The 21,321-nt window shown below is 42.8% G+C and overlaps 2 protein-coding genes across 3 annotated transcripts; both read left to right on the top strand.

Annotated features, from left to right (window-relative positions):
* The first annotated feature begins 712 nt into the window (after positions 1-712).
* On the top strand, positions 713-10,686 carry slc9a6a (solute carrier family 9 member A6a). Its single transcript, XM_053879676.1, has 16 exons — positions 713-1,114; positions 1,479-1,678; positions 1,800-1,877; positions 2,143-2,219; positions 2,287-2,399; positions 2,481-2,586; positions 2,933-3,074; positions 3,666-3,771; positions 3,887-3,975; positions 4,124-4,237; positions 4,365-4,476; positions 5,789-5,942; positions 6,017-6,047; positions 6,118-6,203; positions 6,528-6,633; positions 7,625-10,686. Exons 1-16 carry the CDS (start codon positions 817-819, stop codon positions 7,892-7,894), a joined length of 2,082 nt encoding a protein of 693 aa, XP_053735651.1. The 5' UTR covers positions 713-816; the 3' UTR covers positions 7,895-10,686.
* A 1,896-nt stretch (positions 10,687-12,582) lies between these two features.
* fhl1a (four and a half LIM domains 1a) lies at positions 12,583-21,312 on the top strand. Of its 2 annotated transcripts, none has more exons than XM_053879127.1 (6): positions 12,583-12,708; positions 19,245-19,426; positions 19,497-19,674; positions 19,741-19,910; positions 19,980-20,166; positions 20,861-21,312. In XM_053879127.1, exons 2-6 carry the CDS (start codon positions 19,259-19,261, stop codon positions 21,013-21,015), a joined length of 858 nt encoding a protein of 285 aa, XP_053735102.1. In that variant the 5' UTR covers positions 12,583-12,708; positions 19,245-19,258; the 3' UTR covers positions 21,016-21,312. The 2 variants fall into 2 exon arrangements, with proteins under 2 accessions (XP_053735102.1, XP_053735101.1); XM_053879126.1 differs by lacking the exon at positions 12,583-12,708 and adding an exon at positions 16,331-16,420 and having other exon boundaries at positions 20,861-21,311.
* The last annotated feature ends 9 nt before the right edge of the window (positions 21,313-21,321 follow it).

Raw genomic sequence — 21,321 nt, 5'->3', positions numbered from 1 at the left:
AAAATTCTATCAGACAAACGCAAATGTGACAACAGTCTGTAACAAACAGTAATGGGTATTTAACTTTAAATATAAAAGATTTAGATGTTTGAAAACGTCTTTAATATTTGCATATATTTTTGTCATTTGCAATGTTGGGTGTAAAATTTATTTATCTACGTATCGTAATATTATGACATAAATATTCCATATTATGTTAACGAAGTATGACAACAATCGTTATTCAAATTGTTGCTGTATAAAATATTTCCGATGTGTAATCTTTAAAAAAAATGCATAAAATTATACATTGCTTTAAAAAGATTACTATTTGAAAATGACCCGTGATAGGCAAATCAAGTAAATAGTTTAAGCTGATATAGCAATATAAATAACAAAGGGCGATGGCAAAACGAGTTCATCTTGTTCAGGGACGTAAACTAATTACGGATGTTAAAACCACTCTCACTTCCGGTTGACGTTGCGACTGTAAACAATGTATTTCAAAGTAAAAGATCACAGCTTGTCTATACACGATTAATGCCGCATAGAGAGCGTAACTTTTCTCAGATAACTATAGGGACTTTTGGTTTGATTGGGTGTTGTGTCGAATATATGAATTGATTTAAATATCATGCCATACTTGCGAAGATGCATGCTCAGGCTCTTAAACTGAATAAACAAATGACGCTAACTGGGACCGTTGGAGATTTTATTTCCGGGTCACGATCGATTCCTCTGTTGGTGTCGTCGGTCCGAGGTTTCCCCTCGCCGCCTCCGTGGCTCAGATTTGCACAAGCTGTCGTTCTGTCTTCAGCCACGCCGCTGCATGTCGACATGGGCTTCCGGCTGACCGTCAGCAGAGCTCGGCGCGCGACAAGGACGATGTGGCTGCTCGTGCTCGTGAGCTGCTGTGTTGGCGTCTGCGTGTGCCGAGCATCTTCGGCTCCGGATGAGAGCAGCAGCGCGATGGAGAACATCGTGACAGAGAAGAAGGCTGAGGAGAGCCACCGACAGGACAGCGCCGACCTCCTCATCTTCATCCTGCTTCTGACGTTAACCATCCTCACCATCTGGCTGTTCAAACACCGACGCTTCAGGTTCCTGCACGAGACCGGGCTGGCGATGATTTACGGTGAGGCGATCCACGTCACGTCGAGCATCACCACTGTCATGATCTGCCTCAGGAACGTGTCCTCTTCCCTCGTCTTCCACGGAAAACGCATGTCAAGTTTTCCGAGTTGAATTGTAGTCTCTTCTCGTGCTGCCTATTAGTCACTGTGAATATGCTCTATTTTGGTTGACACCGCGCTCAGGCGCCCAATGACAGGATCATATTTAACCTCTGATGAAATGACTTCAAAGATGACGGGGGAAAAAAACATTTATTTGACTTGATCAGCTTCAATATTGACCTCCCGTCACAAGAATGTCACCTCTCTGAGTGGTAGCCAAGTTTCTTCATAGCTCCATTGGTTGGACTTGTCTTGACTCCCCAGGTTTACTTGTTGGCGTGGTCCTGCGCTACGGCATCCACGTCCCCCGGGACGTCAGTAACGTCACCCTGAGCTGCCATGTCAACGCAAGCCCTGCGACCATTCTCGTAAACGTCAGCGGCAAGTTCTACGAATACACTCTGAAAGGGGAAATAAGTGCCAACGAGGTGGACAACGTCCAAGACAATGAAATGCTGAGAAAGGTAAAACTATTGTAGCCGTAATAGCAATATTCCAATGTTGTCATGTGTTGTTTGTGAGTGTTCCTTGTTGTTATTGTGCTCACTTCTTTCTGCTGATCTGGTTTTTCCATCTGTGACTCAGGTGACCTTCGACCCGGAAGTATTTTTCAATATTCTTTTACCTCCTATCATCTTCCACGCTGGCTACAGCCTGAAAAGGGTAAAGATTTTTTTTTTCCTGCACTGTAACATACATTAAACTTAAAACACCGACTTGCCTTTGCGTGTTATTGGACATGTATTACACAATAGTAATGAAGCTGGCTTGTTGTTTATCTGATAGTTCTCTGCAGTTATGGATGCAAAACCTTTACGTTTGGCGAGTGGAGTTGCGTTAGAGAAGTTCAAATTTTAAGACGAAGCAGTCCAGTTTTATTGTCAGTCAAGTTCAGGACGACCTTCACAGTTTTTACCTTGTTTTTCAGAGACATTTCTTCAGAAACATGGGCTCCATCCTGGCCTATGCTTTCTTGGGCACAGTTATTTCCTGTTTTGTCATTGGGTGAGAATTGCTGGCTCTTTTCTATTTTTCCTGTGCTTGTAACGTTGAGCTCCCTTTTCCCCGCCAGGTTGTTGATGTACGGCTGCGTGACCCTAATGAAGCACATGAGTCAGCTGAGTGGAGACTTCTTTTTCACAGACTGCCTTTTTTTCGGTGCCATCGTCTCTGCCACAGACCCAGGTGCACAGCAAGTTATTTTAGTCGATAGCTGTGCAGGTGGCTTGATGCTCAAACAAGTCCTCTTCTGTCTCTGATCCTCAGTGACAGTCCTCGCCATTTTCAATGAGCTGCAGGTCGACGTGGACTTGTACGCGCTGCTGTTCGGGGAGAGCGTGCTCAACGATGCCGTGGCTGTCGTTCTGTCATCGTACGTATCTGTAAATATGGATTCACAATCATTTGCATTGGACATATTTGCTTGTGTCAACCGATAAATTAAGGCGGAACATGAAGATTTGTTGATACTCAAAAAATACACGCTGTTATTTATAAATGTCTTTCGCTTGTAACCATGAACGTTAGGAGCAGATAACGTCAGTACTATCGACTTTTTCACATACTTTCTTGACTCAGTTTGAATGTTGAATCTCTGGATCATGAGAGAAACATCTGCTCTGTGTTGTGATACAGCAAATATTTGCCCTCTTTTCAGCCGCTTCAAAAGCTCAGTCACTTTTGAAGCCAGTCACTGATCTGATTGTTGTTCTTGCCAGTTCTATCGTAGCGTACCAGCCAGAGGGAGACAACAGCCACACCTTCGAGGCCATGGCTCTGCTGAAATCATTCGGGATGTTCCTCGGAGTCTTCAGCGGCTCCTTTTCTCTGGGAGTGGCCACCGGAGTCGTCACCGCTCTTATATCCTCCACTCTGTCAATCTGTTCATCGGTCTGCCTCCTTTAGAAAGTACACTAGCCTCATGAAACCAAATTCAAATGGAGGTCAGTGTATGCTTCAGAGTTGCAGAGGCTTTATTTTTGTGAGGCTTTTTGGTGTGAAACCCCCCCCGCGCCTCACGCTTGAATTAGAAATCCCTCTCAAGCAATGGTGGCTATTGTTTACAAACAACAATGAGCCTTTGGTATTACAATTTTCTTGCTTTTAAATGGGTCAGTGGTTGTAATTAAATACAATGATGTATGAATGGATGGATTTTGGGGGAAAATAGTATGTTGATATTGAAATATCTTACGACTCTATCACTGAAAAGAAACAAAAATACGTGTAAAATAATGATGAAATTACAGCTATTACTGGTGGTTTATTAGTGAATGATTATCTCCTTTTATAATAGCTTTAAATGAATCATTGTGCTCTAATATTATAAGGAGAAATTTAACAAATTGTTATTACAATTTGTCATTACGATGTTATTACAATGATTTAGCATGACTACTTTTATGTTCTGTGTCAACCTACGTAAGGAAGCTTCTTAACCATTGTGTTTACGTGACCAAGTTCACCAAGCTGAGAGATTTCCAGCTGCTGGAGACGGCGCTCTTCTTCCTCATGTCTTGGAGCACGTTCCTTCTGGCAGAGGCCTGTGGTTTCACAGGTAACACACAGCTAATGCTGACAAAAAAGAGCTCCATATTTGGTCGCAGTAAATGGCAGCTATCGATTGTTCCTTCCTAGTTTCAGCTGTCTCTCTCCTCTGTGTGTGTCTGCAGGTGTTGTGGCTGTGCTGTTTTGTGGAATCACCCAGGCACATTACACCTTCAATAACCTGTCACCAGAGTCGCAGGACAGGACCAAGCAGGTTGGAACGCCACACTGCTCTTTTGTTTATTCAGGAAGACCTCTGACGGATATTGCTGTTGTGCTGAGAGCGGTGTCTTAGATAAGACTCCCGAAAATAGATCACACAGGAATTATGATGCCCAGTAATATTCTGTGTTTCGTTTCAGCTCTTCGAGCTGCTGAATTTCTTGGCGGAGAACTTCATCTTCTCCTACATGGGCCTGACTCTCTTCACTTTCCAGAACCACGTCTTTGACCCCATGTTCATCGTCGGTGCTTTTGTATCTTTTGTCCATCCAACTTGAAGTATTTGCCATCACAGTGTCTATTTCTCTGAAATCTAAAACGCCTGAAGTGGGCGGTTTACCTCCGATCTGCATGCACCTCCTTAACTGTGGTGTTTCCCAGCTGGCTGTGTTCCTGGGGCGAGCGGCCAACATCTACCCGCTCTCTTTCCTCCTCAATCTGGGAAGAAGGAACAAGATCAGATCCAACTTCCAGCACATGATGATGTTTGCAGGTCAGTAAAGAGATGTCTCTTGCACAACCAGACTTGAGTCATTTGGGAGCATTGAGTACTTTTTTCAAGGGGGAAACATCCACAGAAAAATCGTAACTTTATTGATCTACGTACAAAATGACTTGTTGAATGTAACTGTGGTGAGCCCACCCACCCCATTTACACCTTGTTTTAACATCATATTTTGAAGATATTTGAATTCAATATAAACTCTCACTGATGATATTAGCTACTGCAGAGACTCTTGAGTGAAGTTGCCATGAATACAATGAATTTTTGGACATAAAACATGCCAAACCAGACATGGGCAAAGCGTGGCCTGGGGGCCCAACCCGGCCCGTTGCATTCATTCATGTGGCCCTCATGAGGTCAGACGACACTGCTTCAATTTGATTGTATCTCACTTTTAATTCTTTATATAATTTTGCTCCTTGTCAGTTTTTCTTTCCTCCATCTGTTATATTTTATTGGATTAGATTAGTGAATTAATCAAGATTACTTTAATGTGTGACACTCATTTAGCGTTATTTCTTGTCGTAAAATGAATAAATAAATAACTAAAAGATATTGAGAAAAAAACATCACAACATCATTTATACTGAGAATCTTTTAATAAGATGTGCATAAAGAAATTAAACGATATATAATACATGTATTAGGCGTGTAAAGTCATGGCGTAATTACACTTTACGAGGACAACAATCTTGTCCTTGTTTCATAATATTTTAGTTTCAAAAGTCAAGTGGAATTTCAGACTCTCCTTTAGTCTTCTGGACGCCCCCCACAACAGTCATAGATCAGATAAGCAGGCGATGGGATATCTACCAGAAATGGTGAATTCATTTTTATTTGTTTGCTTATTTTATTTTTGAAGCTTCGGTTTATTTAGTCATTTTGGGGCTTTTTTGTTTGTTTGTTTTTTAAACCCTGTCTCATCAGTAGGGAGAGCAGCGCTCAGAGGGGAGCAGCAAAAATGTCACCTCAGTGGATGAGATGAGCCTGGCAGAACTGTGGAGGAAGAAGTGCTGTTAGCAGTCGCCGTGTTAATAAGACGATAAGGACAAGAACATTGAATTTGTTTGCAGAGCGGTTGCGACAGAGCAGACGTGCTCTGGGACCAGATTTCAAAATTGCACCATGGTGATTGAGAAAAGACTTACAAAACCGCTTCTCTCTTGAAATGAAGTTCTGAAATGAGCAGTTTAGCTCAATAAACAGCGGCTTCAGCAGCCTTTTGTTTCATCAATTGTTCAAGAGTTTCCAAATGTCTCTTCAGAGCATAACAGAATGTCTGCATGGTGTTTGCTTTCAGGGCTCCGAGGGGCGATGACCTTTGCTCTGTCCATCAGGGATACAGCCACATACGCCCGACAGATGATGTTCACCACCACTCTGCTCATCGTCTTCTTCACGGTGTGGTTCTGCGGAGGCGGCACGACCCAGATGTTGTCCTGCCAGCGCATCCGGTACAACGTCCTCACTCACATGGTTAAGACATGACCAGTTCCAGCGTGTGAATTTGAATCTGTTTTCTTGACAGAGTGGGTGTGGACTCAGACCAAGATAATTCTGTGAGTAAACTTCGAATAAGTTTGTTGGTACTCTTCCAAAACAAAAATGATTGATGAAATGTTTGAACAGATGAGCGTCACCGAAGGGCCCGAGAGGCGAAGCACCAAGCAAGAAAGCGCCTGGCTTTTTAGAATTTGGTACAACTTCGACCACAAGTATCCTTCGCTCGACTGTCAGTAACATCTACTATGAGTTTAACACATTTTCATAAAGTTAAAATAACTCAAGAGCAACCTGTGAATAAATCAACACACTTGTATGCAGTCAGACACGGATTCCATACCACGATTATATCATGAGACATGAGGCAGTCTAGTCGAATCCTCAGTATTGTTGTTCCAAGTGCAATAGTTCAGTCAGACATTAGGGGGCGTTGATGACATTGATGATGAAACTGCTCATATTTGAATCAGTTTTTACCTTGAGCGCTGTCTGAAAACGTGTTGCCGTGAATGGTTCTTAACTCAAACCCTCTCTAGCTACCTGAAGCCCATCCTTACCCACAGCGGACCCCCACTGACTGCCACACTGCCTCCGTGTTGTGGGCCCCTGGCTCGCTTCCTCACCAGCCCGCAGGCCTATGAGGTGAGATCGATCTGTGTAGCTGCCCAACCGTCCATCCGCCCATCCATCCACCCATCCATCCACCCATCCATCCATCCATCCACACACGCACATCCCTCAAGCACACCCACCCATACGCTTGTTTGCTCAGTCGTCTTTGTGAGGACCTCTCATTGCCATAATAATTTCCCCAAACTATCATGGCCCTGTCATCTTGAAGTTTTAATCCTCATATTGAGACTGAAACTTGCAGGGACTGGCAAAATGTCCCCACAAGTCCATGAGGTCAAGAATTTCCAAGAATTGGTCCCTACAAGTATCGCACATTACTATCCCTGTGGAGACATTGTGAGGTTTCGCATTGACTTAACCCTTTCCCCAGCCTCTCACCCTAAACCTAACCCTCCAAACACATGGCTCACCTTCACCAGGACTCGAAACCCAATTGTAATGGTTATTTTCAAATTCTCAAATTGAGGTTTGGACCTGTGGGGACCAGCAAAAGGTCCCCATGAAGACATAAGATCCCCATGAAGATAGTATTTTGTCAACAATCGGTCCCCACAAGGCAGTATAAACGGCAGTATAAAGCCCACACACACACACATTTGTGTTGTTGTCCTTGTGGGGACATTGTGAGGTTTCTCATTCACCAGCCTCTCACCTTAAACCTAACCAACCTAATCATAGTGATCTACAAATGTTGAAGTCAAATTCATGCATAATGGTCCCCACAAGGATGGTGTTTTGTCAGGAATTGGTCCCCACAAGGCAGGATTAACAAGTACAGATGTCTACGTGTGTAGAATTACCATGAATGATGAAAAGCTTTCACCTCTAAAACGCAGAGAAACAATGATGGAAGTGGATCTAGTTGAGTCTACAATAAGGAAAGTTCATCCAACAGGAGGCGAAACAAAACACTTTTCTCATAGCACAAGTGGCCTTACATTGCATGTCAATGACACATCCATCTGCTCTTATTGACATCCTTCGACTCTCTCCTCGACAGAACGAGTGCCAGCTGAAGGACGACGACTCGGACCTGATCCTAACCGACGGGGACATCAACCTGACCTACGGCGACATCACGGTCAGCACAGACGCCAGCGGCGCCCACACCAGCAGCGCCATCTCCTTTTCCGGAGCCAACTCGGAGGACGTGGACAAAGAGCTGACGTACGGAGACCACGAGTTGGTCATGAGGGGCACGCGTCTGGTGCTGCCGATGGACGACTCTGAGCCCCCCTTTACAGACCCCCAGCAGCGCCTACGGATGTGAAGACCATCCTCACGGTGCCGATACAAGACAACCGCCCAACTCCTACTGAACCGAGCCACTGAACTAAAGACCCAAATCGGACTTCTCTCATCACGCCGACACTATTTTCTTACTCTTTTGCACTTTGCCTCATTGTTATCGATTATTTCCGACACTATTACATTCTCTTACTTCCTCTAGTGTCAAATCACTGTTGCTACCTCATTTCATGTTCTGCCTCTTGAGCTCCTCCTCACCCATTAATACCATTGGATATTGAAAAACGGGGGCAAATGAATCCGATTTATCATCTCTGATGTCAAAAAAATGATACTACCGACGTAGAATTGAGAACAAAACACTCTGCAGCGCTGGAAATCTGAGCGCTGCTGGCAACTATAGCATGGTTGACTCCAGCTCTGCTGAACAGAAAGTTTTCCATGTGTGAGCTTCAAACTGAAAGCAGTTGAAGTTGATAAGTCGCAAGAGCATCCATAAGAAGAAGCTATTTTTTTATGGCAATGACTATCTTTTGCTCCACTTTCCTTCTCATTCAAACTTATATTTGAAAGTGAAATGTTCAGATTTTAATTTACATTCATTGATGCAAATGAATCGACCCCCAAACAAATATTCAGCGGTGTCCTCACACCATGACTGGAACACTCTGGTTTATTTATTGTCAGGGATTTCTTTGGTTGGCCTGAGCAGCATGTGTTGCCGAGTGAATGCAAGGCACCAACCCTTCAGCTGATCCATCGCTGTATCACTTTGATATGCATGAGCAGGATGTTTGATTTATTTGTAGAAGGTGTCGAGGGCTTTTGTGATTTGGGTCTGACCTTGAATGTCGCTGCCTTCTGTTGCTGCCGGGAAGGCTTGTCGTGGTTTTTAACAAAGTGCCTGTGAGTTGTTGAGCAACCTAAAACAAAAACTCCGCATGTTAGTGTTGACTCTGTCAGTTCGCGGGTCAGACCATTACGGCACCTGGGCTCCTGCAGTAGCAATATACTCTCTTTGGGTTGTCAGCTTGTGTTTTGCTGTAAATAGTGTAAAAACGTGAGGCTTGTTTGAGCAGTGGAAGAGTGGAGTGTCACCTGTTGACCTTTGACTGTGACGTGCAAAGACGTTTAACCAGACAATGATGTTGCTCAGAGACAAATTTCAAGGCTGCGACTCTCAGATGAGTTTCAACTTAAAGCTGAGTGCCAGCGACATTCGCTGGAAATTGAATGCCGGTATCCCTGAAGCGTAGCTCGTGTTTAAATGATCCCATCATTGAACTTTATTTCCCACAGATTGAACAGCAGAATTGGGTGTTTCATTCTATAATAACATATAGTGAGATGGCAGTGGAGCCCAGCTGATGAGAGTTTAATGGTTTTGCTGGCTGATGCTCATAGGGAAGCAGCTGTTTATATTGCCGCGCTGCTTCACACCATCATTAGAAAACAAAATGGGGAGCCTTCTAATGTTGTAGAAGGCTGTGGACATGGAGGTTATTTTGGGGTTTGTAAAAGCAGAGCGAGTGATTTAGTGATCTCCACTGTGGCTCCTCAGCTGCAGCTGTTACAGGAAGTGATGATAGGCCTTCGCCATGGCGACACAGTGTTGTGTTGTGAACAGTAGCCAGAAGCAGGAACAGTTGTCCTTTGTGTGTGTGAGTGTGTGTGTTTGTGCAGTCGCACGAGGTCGATGGAGACGTTGCAGAGGTGGAGGGGAGAGGTGACTCGTCCACTTCCACACTTTTCTTCTGCTGTGCAGGAACCTTAGTGTTTGAATTCTTTGTCTCTTCGCAGCGGGAACAGAATATGAATATTGGAGCTTCATTTGTTTTTATCACATTATTTCCCCCATTATTTTCTCTGCATTTTGTTTGACCATCAAGGTGTGGCTCTCTTGACACCTACCACCCAAATATTACAGCCAGATTACTGTGTTGACATGTGGGAACAGCAGAGGTAAAATACAGCAAAATAGTCCCGGTTTGTTGATGTGTTATTCGTGCTGTTGCTGGACTCCTGGCCTCAAATATTGCTCAGCATAATTGCAAGTTTCATATTGAAGCATTGAGCTTCAATATTCCAGCGTAACTTCAGTTCTTTCTTTGACCCTGACATGACTGTTGCTCATTCATATCTTTTGTATTGTGTTATCCATGTAAATATCTAGACATATGGGTTGAACTTTTATGAACCATTGGAGAATGCCATGTTCAGTGTGTTACATTTAAACAATTTTGTACCCAAAAACCCAATTTCCATTCATTTGAGTCCTAAGATGTCATTTGCATGATTGATATTTTTGTTGCAAATTGTTCCACACAAGCAAATTGTGTTTCATAAAACATTGCTAGTATGTTTCCATGGATTATCATGGGGATGTAAAAAGTGAAGTTATGGTCAATTCATGACGTAATGCAGCGTTTCCAACCTTTTTGTTGAGTATCCGAATACTCTCTTTTATTTGCTGCCTTTCTTAAGATGATTTAAACTTGTGTTTATTTGCCTTTGTTGGCTACCAACAGCCTTTTTTTTTTTTACTCTTGTTGTGACAATTCCCACAGAGCAGCGGAGGACGATTAAATATAGTGCCATAAAGTGAAGCCTGCAAATCTCCCTGTCTCTTCGATGAACTTGTAGTCGATGCTTGGTGTCGCTGACCAAAGAGGCCCCGCTGCACTCTGTGTTTTCAGACAATACTCTTGTCCATGGACGACTGGTGAGGTGTGTGTGTGTGAGTCAGAGGGTGGGCGTGTGCAGGGACCGACTGTTTACATCGGTTTAAATATACTCTCACCTGTTCCTGTTTGTGCAAAGATCAATAAACAAAAGCCTGTGCTTTTGATTCCAGCTCTTCCATCATCTCTTTTTTATTATGGGTTGTGATGAAGGCCACAGTCAGGAGAAGCTTGAGGGAGAGCTTGGGTCACACACAATTTTGCACAGGAGGCTGAAACACAGATTGTGCCGTTGACCCATTTGTGTTGTCATTGTTAGAAGACAGTTCAGTGGGAAATGAAACTGACCCAAATTACAATGTTTTGAACCGTCACACCTACGCTCCATTTTGGACTTCCAACCAGTGCAATGAGCGCTGAACTCTACCGTCTCTGTCAGTGCTGTTTTTATCCACAATAACAGAGGCAATACAGTCACTCAACTGAAGACCGATATTTGACCTCTGATCTGAGGGGGCAGCAGCTCCCCACAACTTTAAAAAAAGTAAAGTTAGAAGATGTTTATTTCAATCTCACATCAAACAGCTCTCCCATTTCAATGTGGAGCACAGAGAAGAATGAAGTTTATCATCTTATTTCTGCCCCATTTTCATGTAATTTCCTTGTGTCCTGTAAGTGAGGATTGTCATTACACGTCTTTATCCTAAAGACAGCAAGGACCAGCTTCACGCTCCTCTCCATCACTGTATTCTTTTCCACAGGAACAGATAGTGAAGCCGTCCCTCAAGTCTCAAGTGAATAGATCGGTGTCCTCCAAACAGCCAGTTTAATACGACACTGCTGATTCCATTGTTCAGTTGACCTGCCCGTGACATGTTTGTTGATGGATTACAGCATTAGAAAGTCTTGGAAAAAAGTGATCTGAAACAAGAGAGCCACTGGATTGGACAATTCCCTGAGTTTCAGAGTCTCAGATCAGGTATCAGGCTCCAAATAAGGACTGGGAGTCTGACTGCCGAATGTTTGAATAGTTGAGTCAGAGTCCAGAGAGGAAACGGCTGTTTAATGAGACTCTCTTTGGATATTCAAGAGAATATATGGTTTCCTACCCACGCAGTAAAAAACACTTTTCCTTCTTTGAAAACTTTATCCCGGTATAACTAAGCAAAGTATCTAGGCGTGAAAGATTAGAAAGGCATGTGATGCTTCAGACACAGCTTATTCTCAGCATCTCATCCTGATGTGCTTCATATCCAGGGCCACAGTTTGTTTCTGTCAAAGCAAAATACAATCAGAAGGTTTTCAGCTAAGAGCATTCTTTAATGTAATATATCATTATGATATTATAATCATTATTTATCAAAAAAAAGTTGAAGTTTAATTATTGTTTACATTACATTTTCGAAAAAATATGAAATTGAAAAAGTAGTAACAGTCAAACTGTTAATATTACACCTATAATGTATATATATATATGTAATTGTATAGTTAAAAGTTAACAATCCAATTTAAATAAAATTACGATGTACAGTATGATACACATAATATGTATATTCATAAATCTGAATTGAGAGTTGAGATGTTATTGATCCTCGCTTGTAAGTCATGAAAATGGAACCCATAAGGAAGTTCTGTATGAACAGTTTCTAAATTTAAGAGCAAGAAGAGATTAAAAAAAAAAACAAAAACTGCTCCATTTGGTGCGACAACGAAAATCTGGTTAGTTAATATGCATTTACTCAGCCGTGAGTGGAGTCATGTTGGTGTGACTCCGCCGTGTATTACCAAAGAAGGAAGCCAGTGCGACCCAAACAGCAGTGGCTCAGGTCCATCAGCAGTAAAGAAGTGCTGGAATGTAATAAGTGGATCACTTGTTACGGTGGACCCGCCTCTGACACGCACAAAAAATGCAGGATTTGAAAGTCTGGGCCGCAGAGAGGAGTATTTACATGATGCAGTAAACTTGCAGTGAGAACTCAAAATTCCTCCTTGTGAGGTCATTGTTTATCAGAGCTGGCTCAAGTCCGTCTTGTTATTTTTTCCCCTCCTCTCTAGACTCTGCCTCCAGCTTTTAAAAGGCCTCAGCTGATATTTACCTCTCATACAGAGCAGACTCCGGTGTCCAGACAAGGACGCGGACCTGGACTTCAGAGAGGTGAGTCCAGTTCTATTTCTAGATGATGAGTCTGAACGCCACAGATCGGACAAATGGGTTTAATGCGAGACAGTCTGAGGGAGTTAGGCTGCTATATACAAGTTGTACTGATGTGCACACCTGTTTCAGAAGCTGCTACTCATTTTGACCATTGTTATTGTATTTGTTTCTACCAGCATTTCATACTTTACATTTATTGTAGAGTTTTCTGTCATATTGTGTAATGTTTCTTTCAGATTTTTCATGACATTATTATTATCATTATTGTTATGATTATGATTTTTGAATTTCTCTTCTTTTTTTGATGCAGAGCAGCTGTGTCAGACAGCATACGTCCTTTCTCAAAAAACATTTGGGATCCTAGTTCCCACATATTCCACCTCAAGTGCTTGTCTCAGGCTGCTGTCGCACTGGATAAAATGGGTTCGGTGCCTTGTCATGAGGCTGAGACTCAGTGTAGAGCCACTATTTCTCTACTCTAAAGAATAAATGTGGGCCACCGCCCTTGGGAAATAGCAGGGAGACCAAAGCATTGAGCCTGAAGCAGATTCATGGTAAAACAAATATGGATTGGACTCATCTAAAAATTGAGTTTGATTTGAGTTAAAATTTAAATAAAAATTGGAGTTATTATCTATATATCTGTTCTTTTAAATTCCCCATTTATTACATATATATATATATATATATATATACACTTTTTTTTACAATTACCCACATTTTTTTGAACAACAATTTACAAAACCAAAATGGTAAAAAATCTTTTGGGGAAAGACTTTTAAGCCTCCTGCAACAGCTTCTCCAGCCGTTCCTCCCATCAAAGAATGGTCATTTTATATTTGTGCTTGGAGTTGAATTGTCCTCTGAGACTCAGTCAGCCTGATCACACACAAGCTTGCGTCTCCACCCTGCTAGTCTCGGTGGCTGCCGGCCAGACCAAGCGTATGATGCCGACCCGGAGGTTGTGGTCACCAGCTTTCTGCACACTTACCTTCCCTGTGGTCCCTGCATGACCTCATCGTCTTCACAGCCGAATTAAACCTCACGCTGAGATGAATGCTCTTTGTTTAGTGTTGTGTTGTCAGCTGAAGAAGAGTTATTCTGATCTGAGAGAACGTTTTGTTTTCAATGACTCACAGCTCAGTGGTTGTTGTCGCAGGATCTTGTGAGGTCTGACGTACAGCAGAGAGTTGGGAGAAAAAAATCAACTATGGACTAAAATGCTTATATATTTTGCATTATTTATTTTACTTAATATAGGGGGAGAAAAAATCCTACAATTTTCTGGACCCTTTAGGCAGCAAAGTTGCAAAATTGCAACAGGAAACATGGCTGCATTCACACCAGCCAAGCTCAAATGAGCCTGATGTAGTTACTACTTTACACAGGCAGATGGCGCAACCTGTGAGAGTCAATCCGAGCAACATTTGTGGGCGTGTGTCTCCAAACATTTTGGAGTAAATCCAGTTGGAAAACCGCCCACTGGGTCGTGGAGGCGAGGGAGGCTATAGTTGCATAGTAGCAGCGGAACGGAGAGCAAGAGAGCAAATGTGACTGACTCAGAGTCTGTAGAGGAAGCTGTTTACACGTCTAGTGCGACAGAGTGAGGACGCTTGCTGACTTCATTCATTGCTGACAGCAAGTGTGTTTTCCATGACAGTCCACAAGCAGCACACACTGGAGCCACTGCTTTGCTCCACGGGGTCAGGGGACTGCTGCGGTGAAAAACTGCTTGTTGGGAATTTTAGAAAATGCGAGAATAGCTGCAGACTCTTTGGAAGCCATGGAAAAAAAATTCATTGCGAATAACAGTGGAGTTTCAAGCTAGCTTTTAAACTACGAAACAGTAGCTCTGTTAGCACAGCAGACGGTCTTTGACGTCGCAGGTCCAACAAGGAACAAACCAACATTCGGTCGTGAAGGTGTGTGGTCAAGTTAGAAGCGCATCTGTTTTAAAAACGACATAAAGTTGTGCATTTTTGACTTCACTCTGAGTGTCAGTTTTTGATGTCAGCATATGCTCCACCTCCATCTCTGGACTAACTAAGTGACATCATCTCCAGTTGACACTGGTTGAAAAACACTGACATAAACTCTATGATATTTCCCTGATGTTTGGAAATTTGTATTGTTAAATACTTATTTTTATGACCCATGACTTGTACCTGGCTTACAGACACCATGCTGCATACATGACCTTCATACTCACTACTATACACTGAATGACTGAAGAGAATAAACAGTCAATACCGCAGTCCCAATGTGTGTGCTCCACAAACACTCTCGATTATCTCTATATTCTTGGGACGGTGTGGCTGTGTTGACCGTTGTCCTGGTGACAAACTGTCGACACTAACATCCACTACCACTATGTGACCTTTCAGTTTGCTCCTTGAACTCCTGTGAGGTCCCACGCTGCATGTGTGCACTGGTGAGAGCGTGGTGAGTCATTGTTCCCTGACTGGGACCCAGTCACTCGCCTGCCACTCTCTCCAGATATGGAGGAGACACGTGTTCATGAGGTTCATGTCGCGAAGCAGAAACATAACCTCTGTTCGCAGTGATTCAATATATTAGTCAGGAATGAGAGTGTCACACTCGCAGGAAGTGTAAGTTCTTGTGTGTAGCAGCTTCATGTTCACCATTGGATATTCAGACCAAATATTGTACATTTTAAGCAATATATTTGATTTCCTTTTTCAAATACTGAATTATTTCCATTTACTTGGTGAGTGTTGTGATGTGGTCCCAGTGCCAGTCAACTGAATACACTAACACAATTGCATCTTGAGCAAATGTGGTCAGGAGCAGAGGATGGAGGGCGGATTTCCTGCTCCCAGTCATGTTGGCCGTCGTTCATTAAAACCAAACCATGATCCTGTTGACGCTACAAAACAAGACCAGCTTGATGCTGCCAAATCTAATATGGAGCTCTGACACACAGCAGCACACTTACACTCCAGGACACTTCAAATTTTTTCACCATTATAAATGTACACATTGGTTTTGAGCTTGCGCTTCAAGGACCTCTGCGAAAAGTCTGCCCTCAAACAAATCAGAAGCACTGTCTCTATAAAATCCCCTGGGATGAGACCTGGGATTTTTGGCAAAACATGAAGGTGGGTTGTCGAACCACAGCTTTTGAAGCATGAAACAGAAAAAGAAATGTTCCACTATATCTGGCTCCAAAAATGAACATGAAATCCAGGCTCATGGAACAACTGTATATACTGTGCCTGCACTTATAGAGAGGAATAAATGAGCGGCAGAACATTCCACCACGGCTTTGCTGCTCAGCCTGTGATATAGACTGTGATTAGATGTTGTGAGTTGCAACATTATAGGCTCAAGCTTGTCATCTCCTCGTGTGAAGACCCAAACAAAGCATTGTGAACGGCTTCTCTGAGCGTATCACTCTGTTCTACTTTGTGATGTTACAGCAGTGGAATCAAATCTGCATCACCTAATCCGTTCACTCTTTCACATCCGCTCTGTTCTCCAATATATTGCCTAAAAAGGAAGAGGAGGCTCCAGGTTGGACTGGGGTGCCCGGCCTGGGGGTGTGTGCAGGTCACACAGGGGGTATATACACTGGCCCCATCTCTCGATGAGGTGCCTGCCTTCTGGGTTTGACCCTCCGTGAGCGACAGCGTCTCCTATTGTGCTTTGTTTTCCTGACTGGAACCAAACATGACTTTCTACAGACACTCAGGTACGGATGCTGAACTGCTTCACTTTCTAACAGCTGATCACGGATCACCTTCCTAACCAACGTTCTCGCTTTTTTCGTTTTTCACATTTAATGAAATGGAATTGAAAGACTTTCTGAAATCATCTCAAGAACATTTTTGAGAATTTATTGGCGGAATTCAGGAGATGAAGATCCTGAAATATGGGCTTTACTTTTGAACTCAAAATTCTTATTTACTTGTTTACTTTACTTGTTTACATGTTTACATACAACTAAGGACAAATTAAAACATTAACTATCCGCAATGTCAAAACAGAAACATATATTTTAGTTAAACTTAATAATAATACCAATAATTACATAGTAATTATTCAAATAATTACCTCAATTATTATTCAGTTACCTAACTCAATAGCTAATTATCAACAAATTCACAGAAGCATAGGTAACATTTATCTTTGGTATTTCATGCACTTGATTTCAAAATGTAAAATTTAGAATTCATTCTCATCTAAATACATTTTGGAAATTAAAAAAAAAAGAATTATATATATATATATATATATATATATATATATATATATAGAGAGAGAGAGAGAGAGAGAGAGATTGATATAGATATAGATAAAGGTGAACACCACATAGGTATAATTTAGAATAAAAAAAGGGCAATGGATCATATTCTAAAACACAATAAAAACAAACAAAATAAAAAAATAAAACTTGTATTCAAAATTTACAAAAGGGCATAATCCTGTTTTAAGCAGGTAAATGTTTAAAATAATTACAGTCAGCAGCACTGTACAAGAGTAACAGCTGGAGATGTTGAACACTTGAAGATCAGCTGACCAAATGAGCTTCACCATCAAAGGCAACCATCACGGACCCCGTCCTTTGCTCACTGGTTTACAATGCTGCTGGTTAAAGTGATGCTCTGTAAAGGTCAACTCCATCCCTCTGACTCACCCCCACAAACTGGTCTGGCTCTGACCTTTCTGGACCTGGACTCCTCCCTGCTTGGACCACTGTGCTACAGTCACTGTGGGGCTTAGCAGTAGCACATGCCTCAGCTGCCTGGCGTGAGGCAGCTGTCATCGAACAAAGATTACCTCCTGAGCTCTGGACATCTGAATCATAATAGCCTCACGCATCCCTCAGCGCCCATGTTGACCCTCGATAAAGGTTAAGGCGCTTTAAATAGACAGTCTGTCTTTATAAAGGAACAGCTTTGTGCCACAGTACAGTGGCATTCAATGTCATTTTCCAAAACAGTGGAGAAAAAAAAACACTTAATCCTAGTGCTGCACAATTGGACAGGAGGTGGGACAGTCCTGACTCCATCCACACTCCGCCATTATTAGATGTCACCCCCACGCAGTTCAGCATCACAGCATGCTATAAACATGTGCTTACACAGGGTATCTATAGGGGACACAGGAGCAACACTGTCCCTAGCGCACCTCTGTGTTTTCAACGGCACTGTGTCCTTCATCTTTCAAACCAAACACTTGACATGAACTTATCTACACACCGAAAGGTTCATCTCTTCCACTTGGCACTAATACTCTCTTATAAAAATTCCCCGGGTCGCTACAGCGACTAAGAGGACTGGACAATATTTGTTCGCCATTTTCACAACAGAAAGTAGAGAAGTTTATTCAAGAACTTGTTCCATTATTGATGCTCCTCCTCCTCATTTTTCACGAGTCGAACCACTAAAGATGCTTGACAACATAGAGGTCAAGCTACTTCCCAACCACATGGCATGTGTGTGAGTGAAGACTCTGGTTCCAGTGTTTATTCTGACAGCTAGTAAAAGGACCCCCCGCCTAAGTGGAGGCGAAGGCTCAGACCTAAACCTTCGGGGGACTTGGGGAATGAGCCAGACAAGGCTAAAAATAGAACAAGCTTTCCAGAGGGGGAAAACGTCATTGGGCCAAGAAGAATGCAGACAACAAACGGACATCTGTGGGCCACTTTCTTTTTTTTCCATCTCCAGTCACACACTTCTCTCATGTGTTTGGAATGTTGCTGCTCCTGTGGCCCCCCTGAGTCTCACTCATGTTCACAGGTGACGTGATCCAGTGGGGGGGGGGAATATCGATATTCTCACTCTGTAAACAAGTTTAGGTTTCCATTATTTATTGTGAAATTCAAATATAGCTCTCTTTAGGGAGTTCTTTTGAGGCGACTTTTTGTGGCGTATTGTTTTATATTTCCACATGGTTTGTATTTTGAAGCTAAAATATGAAGAAATATTTAAATGTGTTTGTGCTTATGATACTGAACATTTGCCAGGATAGATTAACAATTAAGTAGAATAATATGACATTATTGTTTCAAAGCATTTAATATGTTATGATTTGCTTTCATCAATATTTCCTTCAATTAAATACATTCAGAAATGTTTATTTTTGCTTATGTTTATTCTAATTTCTTGTGCTAGTTGGGGTTGAGGGGGTTAATGAAGCCAAAAAAGAAAAAAAAAATATATATATATATATATATATATATATATATATATCAGCAACAATTGGTGCGACTCACAGAGTAGACGCTGCAGCAAACCATAACAGAAATGCTGAGTTACCTATTGTAACTTCAGTTCTATGAATACGTGCTCTGCCCTCTAACGGGCTATTGGTTGCCTCGGAGTGGAGGTAACCAATGGCGAAGCCTCTAGAGGGCAGAGCACATATGACATGGAACTGAAAACTTTTCAAAAGTCCAGATGGAATGCTCATTTTTGAACAGGTTCATTTCCAGCTTCCATCTCTCTGGAAAGCGGAATGTGAGACAGCGTTTGGGCTCCTTCCTAACCTCAAGTGTGGCTGCTTCTCTCCAGGCCCCAGGAGCTACATGACCTCCACCATGACTGACCGATTCGACTGCTACTACTGCCGTGACAACCTGCACGGAAAGAAGTACGTGAAGAAGGACGACAAGCACGTGTGCACCAAGTGCTTTGACAAGCTCTGCGCCAACACCTGTGCCGAGTGCAGGAAGGCCATCGGCGCCGATTCCAAGGTGAGAATTTGAGTTCAAAAAAATCTTATTGGAGCACAGCAGCTCAATGCATTTGTCCCGTCGTGATCAGGAGCTGCACCACAAGAACCGCCACTGGCATGAGGACTGTTTCCGCTGTGCCAAGTGCTACAAGCCCCTGGCCAACGAACCCTTCTGTGCCAGGGATGATGGCAAGATAATGTGTGGCAAGTGCAGCTCCCGGGAGGACGGCAACCGTTGCCAGGGATGCTACAAGGTCGTGCTGCCAGGTAGTTTGGACTCCACCAACAGTCGCCACTTCTGACAGCAGCCTTGACTGAAACCTCGCCTTTCAGGAGCAAAGAACGTGGAGTACAAGAACAAGGTGTGGCACGAGGAGTGCTTCACCTGCTTCGAGTGCAGGAAGCCGATCCACACGCAGAGCTTCATGACCAAAGGGGACAACATCTACTGCACCCCCTGCCACGACAAGAAGTTCGCCAAGAAGTGCCACCACTGCAAGCAGGTGCGCCACCTTGTTACTGAGGCACAGAAGGTGGAGCACGGTGACACGTGTGGTTTTGAATGCTTTCAGCTCATCACCTCGGGAGGGGTCAACTACCAGGACCAGCCGTGGCACTCGGAATGCTTTGTGTGCCGTACCTGCCGCAAGTCCTTGACTGGGACTCGCTTCACGTCCCATGAGGACCACATTTACTGCCTCGACTGCTACAAGACTGACGTGGCTAAGAAGTGCAACGGATGCAAGAACCCCATCACAGGTGAGAGCACTGTCTTCACACCTTTAAAGTCGGCTCAAAAGTCACATTCAAGCAGTTTCTCAACACATGTAGGTCACATAGCATCTCCACTCTGCCAGCAGGGTCTTATACTAGTCTAATATTGCGTGACTGTGATACGGTATGAAAATATCTGTGAATATAACAATAAATTACATATCTACTCTAAATGAATAAATAAATAAAGCATCCATAAACGTATGAATTCAAGTGGCTATTATTTTGGAGGGGCATTTAAATATAAACTAATGACGGGTCGTACGATTCAAACACGTCTTCCTGATGCAGAAGAAACGCATCAATTCAAGCACGTGACCTGACCAATTGTGTCGTTTGCATTGTGGCGCACCAAACTGCATTGTGTGAGGGTTGAAATTGAAAGACGTTGGAGGAAGAGTAGCGCTTATGAGCCATTTTGAAATACCAAACTAAACAACAACATTTAGGGTTTTTTTTTCCAACAATCCGAAAAGGTCCGAATCCTGACATGAACGCAAATAAATGCGAGAATCATATTTCTTCCTTGGTGATACGTTTGTACAATTGTCTTAAAAATGAAAAAAATCAGTGGATATACTTCCACCTCTAAATTAGTGTGTTGATAAATGTATTTGTGCTTCTTACATGGGCTCCTTCAACAGAGGTTATATGTGTATTCCTGTGCTCTTTGTTCCAGGGTTCGGCCACGGAACCAACGTGGTGAACTACGAGGGCCTCTCCTGGCACGAGTACTGCTTCACCTGCAAGAAGTGCACCCTGTCTTTGGCCAACAAGCGCTTTGTGATCAACGCGGAGAACATCTACTGCCCCGACTGCGCCAAGAAACTGTAAACAAAATCAGTTTCCAGAGGAATCGCGCGGGAACTTCCTCCAGAATTGGATGCTAGCAAATGTGCACAGGCCTTACTCATGTATCGGCACATTTCAATACACAAGCATATGACCTAACAACAGTACAGCTATGATCCATTAGTCTGCAGTCATACTGGAATAATAACCGTTTATACAAGCTTGGCTTTTAACCTCAACTTATGAAAAGTGGTGTGCAAGTTTACAAAGAAAAACATGTAACCAAGAGAGTGTTTTGCTGGAAAATAAACATCAACCGAGCAAGAACAACTTTCTGCAAGACTTTAT

Source organism: Synchiropus splendidus, chromosome 11 (assembly GCF_027744825.2).
Source record: "Synchiropus splendidus isolate RoL2022-P1 chromosome 11, RoL_Sspl_1.0, whole genome shotgun sequence".
NCBI lineage: Eukaryota > Metazoa > Chordata > Actinopteri > Syngnathiformes > Callionymidae > Synchiropus > Synchiropus splendidus.
This window is presented reverse-complemented; position numbering and strand designations above follow the sequence as displayed.